The 14,083-nt window shown below is 37.0% G+C and overlaps 1 protein-coding gene across 9 annotated transcripts in view; it reads right to left on the bottom strand.

The window, feature by feature from the left end:
* Positions 1-14,083, bottom strand: part of LRRC7 (leucine rich repeat containing 7) — a 577,334-nt gene that overhangs the window by 158,926 nt on the left and 404,325 nt on the right. For all 9 annotated transcript variants that reach the window (XM_055117394.2, XM_034967334.3, XM_055117378.2 and 6 more), the window contains 2 exons: positions 7,638-7,712; positions 1,694-1,838 (listed from right to left, as the gene is read on the bottom strand). In XM_055117394.2, coding sequence (XP_054973369.1) covers positions 1,694-1,838; positions 7,638-7,712 — 220 coding nt within the window. The remainder of the gene's footprint in view (positions 1-1,693; positions 1,839-7,637; positions 7,713-14,083) is intronic.

Raw genomic sequence — 14,083 nt, forward strand, 5'->3', positions numbered from 1 at the left:
GACCAGTGGATGTTCTCTATAATCATACTTCCTTACCTGTCACAACATAAACCAGTATTTCCTAAATTTGTCTGATCACAAGTTTCATCTAAGATGTTTAATAAAAGTACAGATCAGGGGGCTTGTCACATTTACTGAATCAGAATCTTAAGAGACAAAGCCTAGAAACGTGGAAGTGTTTAATAAAACTCTCAGTTAAGACCCATGATTGAGCAAGTCAGAGAAATATCATTATAAAATATGGGATTTTGTAAATAAAAAGTCAACAATTCTAGGAAGAAAGAAAAGATGGACCACAATTTTGCTAAAACTAATGTTCTTTATCAGCCTCAAAGAATGGCTAAGTAGAAGTAATAATGTATTGAAGAAAAATTTGGAAAATTGCCTCATCTTCAACTGGATTACCTAGGATATGGCTTAATTTTTAAAAGTTATATGTTCTGGAAGTCAATAATGATTAAAAATTTACAACTCATATGTGCAGCTAGTGAAAAGGGAAACAGTAACTTCACTGTGGAAAACCATGGCAAGTCACAAGCTGGCTTGGATTGGATCTGCAGCATCCACGAAGGATAAGAGCACCTCATTGCTAATATAAGACTGATTCTGAACTTCAGTCAATCTTAATAATGATTAAGTTCCAGAACACATAACACATCTGTTTCAAAGAGGTTAAAATCTATGTTACAAAGTTAAGTAATTTAATGATTACCCTTTTCGTAGAGTTCTCTTACAAATACTAACAGCAAGATACCTATACAAAAAAGCTTACACATTATTTAAATGAGTCTTTCACTATTTTACTCATATAAACTTTTTTTGTTTGTTTGTTTTTGAGACGGAGTCTCCCTCTATTGCCCAGGCTGGAGTGCAGTGGCATAATCTCGGCTTGCTGCAACCACCGCCTCCTGGGTTCAAGCGATTCTCCTGCCTCAGCCTCCCTCCCAAGTAGCTGGGACTACAGGCATGCACCACCATGCCCAGTACTTTTTGTATTTTTAGTGGAGATGGGGTTTCACCATATTGGCTAGGCTGGTTTCGAACTCCTGACCTCGTGACCCACCCGCCTTGGCCTCCCATAGTGCTGGGATAACAGGTGTGAGCCACTGCACCTGGCCCATATAAACATCCTTAAACAAAAATGTATGAGTGCTTTTTATATACTAACAGGCAAATTATTTGATCGAATGAATCTTAACATGTTAAGGACATGTGACTTTTTAAAAATAATAGAACTAAGAAGACATTTTATGTTTATACTTTTTATATGTTACTCCTACATTATACCAATGTTACAACAATATTACAAATAGAATATAGCAACATCCTATGGATGGAAGCTATTGTAATTCTATCATAATATAAGGATACATACATGATTATTAAATTACTCTAAAGAAAACATACATACTCCTTATAATAACATTTTGCAACTTTGGAGATATAACAATTTTTAAACAATATCAATTTGGTAGGATCATTTTAACAGAAGAGCCTTCTTGAATTTGGAAACGAGTTAATATTTCACTTAAGATATTTGTTAGATACTATTTTATGATTTCCATAGCACATTTTAAAATTTATTAACATCAGGCTAACAGTATATTACCTATATCTATAGACAAACTATACTTCCAAAAAAGAAAATGGTATATTTGACATAAATATTTGTGACAAAATATTATATTCTCACCTATAGAATCAGGCAATTGTTGCAACATATTGGATGACAATAAGAGGTCCTCAAGGGCTTCACATCCAGAAATGTCCATGTCAACTGTTTCTATTCTGTTTTTTGACATATCCAGGTATACCAACATCTTTAACTTCCCTATAGACTTGATGACATTGCATAAACTCAGGGTTAGTTGAGAAACTTTCACAAGACATTTTAAAGTTGTAAGAACCACTACACTGTAAAGTTTATTTTAAAAGCAACCACAACAATAACAAGTGTTGGCAAGAATGTGGAGGAATTGTAAACTTCAAACATTGCTAGTAGGAATGTAAAATGGTATAGCCACTTTGAAGAACTGTTTGGCAGTTTCTCAAAATGACTCAACAATAAATAGGGTTATACCACTATAGGCATATACCACTGAGAATAAAAACATATGTACACACAAAAACTTACACAAATGGTCACAGATGCATTATTCACAATGTCAAAAATTGGTGACAACCCAAATGTCCATCAATTGATGAACACATAAATCAAATGTGGCATATACATATAATGAAATATTACTTGGTAATAAAAAGGAATAAAGTATTGATACATGTTATACAATGTATGAACCTTGAAAATACATGCAAAGTAACAGATGCCAGTCACAAAAGACCACACATTGTATGATTCCATTTATATGATATGTCCAGAATATGCAAATCCATAGAGATAGAAAGTTGAGTAGGGTTTCTAGGAGCTGGGTGGATGGGGAGTATGGGAGTTATGGCTAATAGGTTCAGGTTTTCTTTCAGGGCTCATGAAAATGTTCTAAAATTAGATTGTGGTGATGGTTGTACAACTATGTGAGTAGTCCAAAAACCACGGAACTGTATATGGTATGTGAATTATATCTCAATGCAGCAGTTAGAAAACACACAATAATCTTGAAGTTGGCACTGAATAAAATCAATAACTCCCAACTAAATAAGCTGCCACTGAAACAATGACATTGACATGTAGATCCTTAAAATTTCAAATGCATAAGAAAGGTTTTAAATTATAATTTTGGAGATTACCCTATTAATTAGAGTCAATGTTTTGCTCATTCAATGGCCCTTTTTGAAGGATCTACTATGTACCAGTATCTGTGTTATGTATTCAAGAACAATCAAGAATAAGACAGCTAAGTATGGGGACAGACTTGCCATGATGAAGACAAAGTTTTTATCAATAAGGAGTTCTCAGTAATGAAGGAAACTTTCAAGTAAGAAATAATTATAATACTCTGTGACAAATGCAATAAAAAAGCACGTAGTGAATGCCATAGAACAGGGAAGGGCTGCAAATGGCCTGGAAGATGCTGCTCATCAAAAGAAGAGAACCTGTACCTGGAAGGGAGAACAGCACGTGCCTTTATAAAGTGTGACAAAGCATGCTATGTTTGAGGAAGAGTGGGAAATTCAAAGTGGCTGAGTATAGTGATGAAGTTGAGATTACAGGGAGAAGCCAGCTGCTGAAAGGGTTTCTATGTCATGTGAAGAAATGCAAACTCTATTTTATAGGCAAGGAAAGCAAAAGGATTGTAAGATGGGGAATGACATGAACAGATTTATGCTTAGAAGTAGTAACTTCAGGGAACTTTCAAAAGCTGGAGTCAAGGAGATCTGTTAGAGGCATATAGAAGTATTTTAGCTGTTAAGGCAGCAGAAGTGAGGATGAAGAGGGGATGGACTCCAGAGAAAGTTAGAAGTGGAATGATTGGATTAGTAACTGATTTCTGAGGAGAGGGAAGGATCAACCCATATCTTGGGCAAGGAGTGAACATGTGGGTGGGACACGGACTAGAGGAGTTAGGGCAGGGCAAAGGTCCTCATTTTCCTTTTCCTTTAGGGCATGTTTTGTAAATAAATGTTCCACACATTTCAGTTACTCAATGAATGGTTCATCTGTTTATCTGGTCTACCTGTGCATACTTTACCATCTCTAATTACTTGACAGAGTATAAATAAACAAATACACAATAAATACATAAATTTATTACATACACACAAGCTCGCACTTGGCACTATGCTAAGTACTTTATATATATTATTTGATTCAATATTTTATATTTTTGCTACCCAAAATGTGTTCGGCAGACCAGCAGCATTGACACCACTTGGGAGCTTGTTAGAAATGCATAATCTCTGCTGGGCGTGGTGGCTCACGCCTGTAATCCCAGCACTTTGGGAGGCCAAGGTGGGCGGATCACGAGATCAGGAGTTTGAGACCAGCCTGACCAACATGGTGAAACCCCGTCTCTACTAAAAATACAAAAATTAGCTGAGTATGGTGGCTGGCACCTGTAATACCAGCTACTCAGGAGGCTGAGGCAGGAGAATCAGTTGAACCCTGGAGGCAGAGGTTGCGGTGAGCTGAGATCATGCCACTGAACTCCAGCCTGGGCAACAGAGTGAGACTCCATCCAAAAAAAAAAAAAGTATAATGTCAGACCCACCCCAGATCTGCTGAATCAGAATCTGCATTTTAACACATATTAAATATTGGAGATTAAGTCATGTCACATGTTGGATTCCTTGGGAAGCAGAGACAAAGAAAGAAGTTTTTGAGAGTGTTTAGGATCAACACCAGTAGAAAGGAAGAGACAGGAAAGAAAGGGAGCAGGATTGGGTAGACAAAGAAGTTGGGCTGTGATGAAGTCTTAAGAAAGTCCTTGGCTGGCACTTCAAAGATCACTGAAGTTGGGATTGCCCTGAAGTTGTTCTGAGTAGAGGATGAAGGGTTGAGCCTTTATATACCTGCATTGACTGATCATTGGATGGAGGTCTCTGGGAATGGGGTTATGACCGTGGATGAAGATGTTCTCTTTACGTGAGGCAATTTCTGAAGAAGGCTGGAGAGCTGCAAGCAGCATTTCCAGAAGCTGGGGGAATAGAGTAAATTCTTAAGTCCTGGAGAAGGATGCATGAGAGCATCTACTACAGGTAACACTCCAAAGTTATCCCATTAATATGGGGTGGAGCTGATTTCAAACTCAATTTTATCAGACTACAGGCTACAAAGCCCATTTGGAGGGCACATATCCTTAATTAACCCAGTGCAAATCTCCAGCCCTGCTCCCTCAGCTTCCCATGTGGGTGCAGAGTGTGAGCACAGGCTTGGAGTGACTGAATATTTGCTAGCTAGAATCAGAGTACTTTGGATGAGTCAGAGTTTCTCCTCATGCTTAGAAATGTGTCACTTGGAAAAATATTGTCACTTTACTCATAGCTTTCCATCCCAAGGAACTATCATGTTACCTAAGTTCACTCTCCTTTTCCATTGAGCAATGAGAGAATGATGTCTGTGTGTGTGTGTGTTTCTTTTTTGTTCCTTTATCATGAGATATCATAAGAAAATTTATTTTCTCCTTGAAGCTTCCAGCTTCCTTCATTGCTATCTTCAGCATAATTTAGTATTTTGGTGTGCAGTTCCTAAACATTCTTTTTGGAATAACACTTTGATGTTGAAAACACTGTATCAAAGCAATCATAGCCTGAGGACTGTAAAGGCATAAATTCTTACAGTACTTGAGGATACTGAATGTTGATCCCACATTCTCTGGGCATAGAGGGGTCTATAAGTGAGCAGTGCAGCAAATGGAAAGAGTAGAAGCCACAAGTAAAAGAAGATACTGGAGTTTGTTTAAAATAAATGTGAATTCAATACATGATTTAGTCATATTTTGGTTGATTAACCTTAGATTGATGGTCACAAGATAGAACTATGTAAAAGACTAAATATTTGATCATTATCTATTTGCTTCTTTGATTTGTGAAAAACACAGTGGAAAATAATAGCCCAGACTATTCAAAAGTATTCACAAAATATATTAACTTTATTATGATACATGAACTAAGAAAAAAATGAATGTGCTTCTTTTCCCCATGGCTAATGATATTAAATGTTTTAATTATTCTGTGAAACTGACAGACATAGGCTGGAGACCGCACTCAAGATGAACCATTCAAAGCCAAGTATTTTGGGGTAACTGAAAAGCAATTCTTTGCCAGCAACAACATCCAGAAAGCCATGGCTATTTCTGGCAGGGAGGTGTAGGGTATTCCCACACAGCATATAACAAAATACCAAGTGCAAGTATACAAAATAAAGTAAGGAATCTATATAAAGCTAGCAGTACATATGAAACATCTACTCTCGAGACAGACAAATTAGGCAGCATTATATGGTTTATGGAAGATTTCATCCCTGCCTTTCCACTTAAATAACAAACTTATTGAGAAATTTGGCATGTGAATTGATTTGCACAGTGGATTTTGGGAATGTAACCATTGTGAAAAGTAAAATTCTCATTTGTACCTTCTATTGGTTCCATAGAGAGCCTTTGGGAGCTTTACAGTCAACAGCAACCTCTGGCGCTGGTTTGAATTACAGCTCCCTGGGGTACTGGCTGTGTTATCTTGGGCCAGTTACTTTTTTTGTGTTTTAGTTTCCTCATCTATAAAATGGGGATGGTAGTAGAACTTATTTCATAGGGTTGTTGTAGGGATTCAATGAATCAACATTTGTAAAACACAGAGAGAATGCCTAGCCCGTGGTAAATGCTATGTAATTTTTAATAAATAAATATATTGAAGAAGAGGTATAAACTTCTAGCTGGCATATATTCTGATTCTTCAATCTTTGCACAGGGATTGGTAAGTGTCTCACCTGTGTTGCCTCAGGATTTGTACATACCTTGACTATAGCACAAATCAGGCTCTGCTATGAGTAGTGAAATCCAGATCTGTTTATCCTGCCATGTGTGAGCTTCTCAAACAAATATATTCAAGGTCATTGAATATATTATCTTTGTAACCCTGACATTAGCATAGTTTCTGATTCATAGAGCTTTATTGGTACATGATTTTTAAATAAATCAGTGAACAATAGATGTACATATTTTTCTGTTTTGTGTCTTTGATGGTATAAATGCATCTTTTGATAAAAGCATTAATTATTTTTCCATGATCTTTGTTTCAGATTTTCTCCTTTATGTGGTCTTATGCTTATTCAAAGACAGAATAAATGTCTTGTTCTTGTTGGTTTTGCTGTCATCTTAAGTAATTTTTACTGTCAATTCAAAAAAGAAATAAAACTGGTTTTGAGAATACACATCTAAACCTCTGTGTTGGCTGAAGATTTATTACATATTCACCTGCTGTGGCTACTTAGACCAATGCCAGGAGTTTGGAGTTATACAAAACAATAGGGAGACTTGTGTTTGCGCTCTCTCTCTGTCTCTCTCTCTTGGTGTGTGTGTGTGTATGCAAGTGGCAAGGGGCAGTGTTTTATGGGAACATTCTTTTGTTAGATGGAAAAAGTAGGAATAATCACACTCAATGAGTTGACTGGTAAACTTATACTCAGGAGATAGTACTGGGCTGGCCTTTAGTTGAGGAAAAAATTTGACTCTGGTTTAACTTTCTGTTTTTAATACTGTATGATCCTTGCCATTTTCAAAAATTCACATGGGTTCTATTGAAAATCACCTGAACTGAGAGAGATTTTTATTTTGTAGAAGAGCTCTAACAAAATGAATAAAAACCATTGTCTAGTTACCTGTAAGAATAAGGTTGATTTTGTAAAAATAAAACTTGGTATTATATATGGTATTTTGCTTTTTAAAAATATAACTATAAATTCTTTCAGCTTTTAAAGAACAGTAAATGTGGGAAGAGATGACAAATATACTCCAAAGGGAATAAGAAAAATCTTTCTTACGTTTTGTACACCTATAACACTCACAAAAAGATACATAAAATACCAAAAAAAAAAAAATGGTGAAAACACTTGGTGACTGAACACTCCTAATGAGTATTATTTACTTTGAAACACAAATACTGAAATTTAAGAGTTGAGATTATGATCAAATACAACAAATGTATAACAAATAATAGACAACATGGTAGAATAAAAACTTACATACCCCAGGTAACACTTGTAATGCATTATTATCCATCCATAACTCCCTCAAATTTTGTATTTGATCCAGAACTTCAGGCTGGGAGAGAAGTGGGGAGGAAGGAGAGAGGAAAACAAAATTAAATTAGTTTTTACTTATCACAAACATAAGATGTAATTTCTTGGATCTTGAGCTTTTATTTGGGAATCTAGTGTTAAGCATCTAAGAAATTCCACCTTTAACAGACCTCTAGGAAAACTGGTATTCCCTGACAGCCAATTTGGAATTGATCTGGAATCAGTTAGAACAATAATAATAAAATTGAAGATCTATTACTCACATACATTCTCCCTGAATACCTTACAATTATTCTTTGGAGCACTGATTACACTCTATTTGATAAGCATCTGTCTTTGTCACTAGAGTATAAACTTTTGAAGACCTGGGGAATGTTTGTTTTGTAATCACTATATCCTCACATCCCTGTTGCTTACCATGGGCACATAGTAGCTTCTTACTGTGTGTGTATTAGCGCCTTGCACACAAACATCCATGCACACACAGGGGTTACAGAACTGTGATGAGATAATACTGGGTTGGTGCAAATGTAATTGCGGTTTTGCCATTACTTTCAATGGCAAAAACGGCAATTATGTTTGCACCAACCTAATACTATGCATAAGATGAATAAGACCCATTGACTTTTAAAAAATCAGTCCCCAAGCTACCACCTGAAGACCCATGGACTTTTAATCCTTTCATTTTGTCAATGAATAATTATTTGTTGAATAGTTGGGGATGCCTACTACATGTAATGTACAATGCGGTACATGCCTTGTATGTACATGCCATATAACCACCAGTACTTGCCTTGAAATAGCTGATGATCTAGATCTAGAACTAGGGGAGAGAAATATTTATAAATAACTAAAACCAAGGCAGCATATAGGAGAATACTTTAGAATATGTTTTAAAAGTTCAGAGAAGGGACAGAGAGAATATGATCAAAGTGTAACATGTAGTATATAAAGAAACACTTTCTTTCTCTAACTAGATGCTGTCTCTAAATTCTAACTCCGGGCAGCAGACTGTATAGAGAGAATAGAGGTTGCTATTGCTGCCAACATCAAAACCTTCCTAGTGGTAGCCTAATTTTTCTCCAGAAATTATCCCCTTCCCTATTCTTAGGCCTTGTGCTTCCTTTGAAGCCCATTCCTTTTTTTTTGTTTGTTTTTTACCACTTTGGGAGATGATCAAGGCCTCAGCTAACTAGTGCATTGTATCCACCTGGCCACAGAGATTGATCCAGGATGGGAACATGGCCCACTCAGAACACATACAAAGCAGTGAATCTTTGTGACTTCTGGGGAAAACACTATTGCTTATTGCTTTTCTCTGCAGCCCTGGGAACTTCACGCATGACAAAAAGAGGAGAGCCTGTCTAAGGATGGAGCATTTCTACAGAAAGTAGAGCTAAAGGATAGATCCTGGTAAGATTACATAAGCCTAGAAGGCAGATTTTCTGTTTTTTTTTTTCTAACTGAAACAATTATTACTTACTGAAACAACAAAATACAAAACAGTTCAATAAAATTTGGAATCTAATTAGGTTCCAAAATACAAAAGCAGTGCACTTTGTAGAATACTTGTAGAAAAGAATGGAATTATATCAAAGTTACCATGAGAATATTAGTAATTGTAGGTCATTGGAGGTTATCTACACATCCTTAACAAATTAGGAGGGCTTAAGACTTCCAGATCTACTTTGGAGATAGTCTCGGATTCCTTTAGCCTGTGCTTGCAATAGAACGTGGTACGATTCTTGGGAGAAGTTTCCTTTATAACAAGGATTGAAATTTAAAATTAGAGACATGGCATTCTGCTGTGAAATCAAAGGCATCCATGAGGTAGTATGGAGGATGTGTGTGTGTGCATGTAGAAAAATACTTCTACTGTCACTTAGATCATAGGGAACAGGCAATGAACTGCTCTGCCTATATGTCAGGCTGGGCAAGAATGGAAAACATAAATCATGTGTAGGGAGCACACTCTGATATGCAGAGGTTTTGAGACAGAGGGCTGGCTAGCAACAGGCAGGTGAATTGGAAAACATCAGTCATGTGTTGCTCCCCTCCCCTCCCTTTCCCTCCCCTCCCCTCCTCTTCCCTCCCCTCCTCTCCTCACGGACGATGGAGTCTCACTCTGTCACCCAGGCTGGAGTGCAGTGGTGCGATCTCAGCTCACTGCAACCTCGGCCTCCTGGGTTCAAGCCATTCTCCTGCCTCGGCCTCCCGAGTAGCTGGGACCACAGGCACAGGCCACCACGCCTGGCTAATTTTTGTATTTTTAGTAGAGGCGGGGTTTCACCATGTTGGCCAGGCTGGTCTCAAACTCTTGACTTCAGGTGATCCACCTGCCTCAGCCTCCCAATGCTTTTCTTGTTTTTTTGTTTTTTTCCTATGCATTATGCATATGTAAGGAGAAGCAAACGGGCTGCCCACTGGGCAAGGTTCAACAAAAACTCATATGAATACAATAAGACAGAGACTGATGTATAAACTTGTAACAGTAAACATTATTATTATTCAGGGTGGATTAGATTATGTTATTTTAACAAATTAACCCTGAAATCTCAGTGATTTAACACAAACGGCTTACTTTCCACTATTCCTACTACTGTATGTCCAGCATGCGTTTCTGCCCCATTATCTTGTGATACCATCTCAAGATTGTCAGGAGAACCAAAGCAAGGGAAGAGAGAGTGTGGAAAATTCACCACTGCTCTTAAAGATATTGGGCTGCAAGTGCCATGCAGCAATTATGCTTATAACTCAATGTCTAGAACTATTTATATGGCCTCACCCTTAGCACAAGGAAGCCTGGGAAATACAAAGGGAGGATGTGGATTATTTGGTAAATAGTATTGTCACTGCCACACAGTGACAGTGTATGAAAAAAAGAATGAGAAGAATGGATACACAGCACTTCTATAATTTATTCATCTCTTCATTAAGTAAGATCTAATTAAACATTTTCTAAGTGCTAGGCATTATACTAGTCATAGTGCATGGTATGGTCTCTGCCCTCAAGAAACTCAAAGCTTGAATTTCTTTTTTTTAAAGGAGATAGACTTTGTTGCATAAGTGAAGGAGCATAATTAAAATATTTTTAATGGGAAGTGATTTTGGCAGATTGGTGTTCTGTATATATACTCTATCCTATTCGAAAAAAGAAAAACAAAAACAGGAAACTTAACAGGGCTGGTAATGAAAGAGGTAATGAGGAATAAAAAGCAGCTGCTTCAGGAAACATTTAAAAGATAAAAATGGTAGGACTTGGTGACAGGATATGGGGGCGAGGGAGTGAGTCATGCACAAACATGTCTTCCAGTTTCCCAGCATGTGGTGATGTCAGCAATGGAGATGCAGAGTATTGGGGTGGAAGCAGATAAATGGGAGAGACTGAAATCAGTTTTGATCATAATTAACTTCGGGTTCCTGGAGGACATAGGTGGAGATTACCAGGAATCAGTTGGCATCAAAATCTGAAGCTTAGAGAATAGGTTTTAGCTGGAGATACAACTTAGAAGTATCACGGAAGTAGAAACTCACGTGAATGAGCTCTCCAAGGGGAATGTGAGGGGAACTAGAGTGAGTTGACTGAGGACAGTACCTTAAGGGACACTAATACTTGAGGGCTGAAAACAGGAAGAGCAACAAGAAGGAATGGCGTCCAGAAGTGTAAGGGTGACTAGAGTCCAATGAATAGAGTTGTGTTAGGAAAAAGGAAGTGAACAAGAGCATCCTACACAGGAAAGGTGTCCAGCGAAATAAGAGATCGAGGATACCCACTCCATTTTAAAAACAGTAGGTCACTAGTAACCTTGGTGATAGACATTGTGATGGTTAATAGTGAGTGTTTACTTGATTGGATTAAAAGATGCAAAGTATTGATCTTGGGGGTGTCTGTGAGGGTGTTGCCAAAGGAGATTAATTTTTGAGTCAGTGGGCCGGGGAGGGCAGACCTACCCTTAACTGGGTGGGCAAAATCTAATCAGCTGCCAGCAAATATAAAGCAGGCAGAAAAACATGAAAAGGGTAGACTGGCTTAGCCTCCAAGGCTGCATCTTTCTCCCATGCTGGATGCTTCCTTCCCTCAAACATCGGACTCCAAGTTCTTCAGCTTTGAGACTTGAACTGGCTTCCTTGCGCCTCAGCTTGTAGAGGCCCTATTTTGGGGCCTTATGATCATGTGAGTTAATACTACTTAATAAACTCCCCTTTATATTATCTATCTATCCTATTAGTTCTGTCCCTCTAGAGAATCCTGACTAATACAGACATTTCAGGTGATAACTATCTTACAGTGAGCTGAAGATAAATAAGAAGAAAATAAATAGACACAATACAGGTAGAATATTATTTGTAAAGCCTGAATGAGAGGAGAGGAGAAAAGTTAAGGGGCTATAAAAAAAACTGAGGGGTCAAGGGAAAGGAAAGCTGACATGAAGACACTGGCGAAGAGGAACAGGTTAAAGATAGATAAGATGGTACAAAAAAAAAAAAACTGAGTAAATTCCAAGAGGGGACAATGAAGAGGAGATTGACAGCACAAGGGGAGGGGCTGACACTGAATAGAAGTGAGGCACCTCATTTGTTCAGACTGGAGGGAAGACTGCAGGGATGGTATGGGTGTAAGTTGGCATGGTGGAAGGAGGGCTGGTAGTTGAGGGAGGCATTTCTGAAGATCTCAAATTTTCTTGATGAAGTAGGAAATGAGGTAATCTGTTAACATAAGGCAACAAGAATTTTGTATACATCAGCAGTTGGGGAGAATGGTCCATATTGAAGTAGTTTGAGAGGCATCACTGAGAGCAATCAAAAGAGTTATATCAATGATAACAATTATAACTTTTTTTCTGGGCCAGGAAGGGAACTGAGTCTAGGAGAAAATAGAAGAAACAAAAGACTTCAGGTTTCCACAGGTCGGAGAGGTGTGTAGCAGGAGCGAGGGGACAGACAGAAGTGGAAGAAGGAAAAATTAGAATTTATGGTAGAATTTAGAGATTCAAGATTTCTGAAGTTGTTTTGGATAATGGCAAAATTCAAACTGTAACTCTGGGGAGAGTTGGCTAAGGTACAAACTATAAAATCTTGGTGTGTAGGTGGGGGAGGATGCTGTGGGAACATAAGGCCTTTCATGATTTCCAAGGATTTGGGCAACCTGTGATGCACTGCATAAATTGCTCTCTTGGCTGTGTCAGGCAAAGTGGCAGAGAAAGATGATCAATCATACCTCTGAAATTTCTCTAATTCTGGGTTTTACTGGGGACTTTAGGTATCTATGGCTACTTGGAAAGAGATCAGTGATTCTAATCTATATTTCTACTTTATTTTAAAGGATCTCATTTAATCTATTTAAGAACATAATAAGGTGATAATAATCCCACTTTATGGATAAATAATCTGATAATAATTTCCTCTGGAAAATGAGAATAATTTGATGAAGTTTACATAACTGCAGATGATATTGCTGCTCAGGTCTTCTGGCTACAAAGATGACATCATCTTAGAGCTTAAAATTGAAATTCCAAAATAATGAAGAGAGTTGGTGATCACAAATACCCAATAAAGAAAGTAAAGCATATGCTTGATTTCTAAAAAAATATATTTTTATTACTGGATGTTATAATAAAATGTATTACAGAGGAAGCTTCAAAAACTTCCTAAGAATAGCACAGATAAAGCATAGCAGATCCATGGCCTTTCTGAAAAGAAGACAAAACCACAACATAAAATGATACAATAGCATTTCATAATCAATAGATGATTTTAAAGTGGATCTTGGAACTTAACTAAATGGCTTACATCCAACCAACACATTGATCACATTTTTCTATGCTACTTAATTTAATCACAAAGTCAGTTGTTTCCATTAAAAATTAGTGAATTAACTCCAGAATAACTTGGAATATTCAATGCTAGTGAAAGTGCTATAAGATGAGCACTCTCATAAATGGGTTTTGAGATTATAAACTGTAATTTTTTTGGAAAACATTTTCAAATATGAATCTCACACCTCAAAAACTTTCTTATCTACTTCTAAGCAACTATCCTACCTAAATAATCTAAAATATAGAAAAATCAACATAAAAATGTTAATTACAGAATAATATTAAAAAGTTGGTCACAACCTAAATAAACAACAGTATAAGGTAAATGATGAAAAAGTAATATGTTGTTAAAATGAACAGCAATGAAAATGAATTATCTATATTTTTATGTATGAAATAAGATGAATAGATCTTGCAAACAATATTGTGTGAGTAAGCAAGTACAGAAAATTTATATAGCACAAATCAATTTACACAAGTCAAAAAACTATGCTATATACTGATGAATACATATACATGCATTTCAAAATAGAAATATGGAATAGAGGTATGCCAAATTCAAAGAAGTAATTTCCTT

The sequence above is a fragment of the Pan paniscus genome, chromosome 1 (genome assembly GCF_029289425.2).
Source record: "Pan paniscus chromosome 1, NHGRI_mPanPan1-v2.0_pri, whole genome shotgun sequence".
Taxonomy (NCBI): domain Eukaryota; kingdom Metazoa; phylum Chordata; class Mammalia; order Primates; family Hominidae; genus Pan; species Pan paniscus.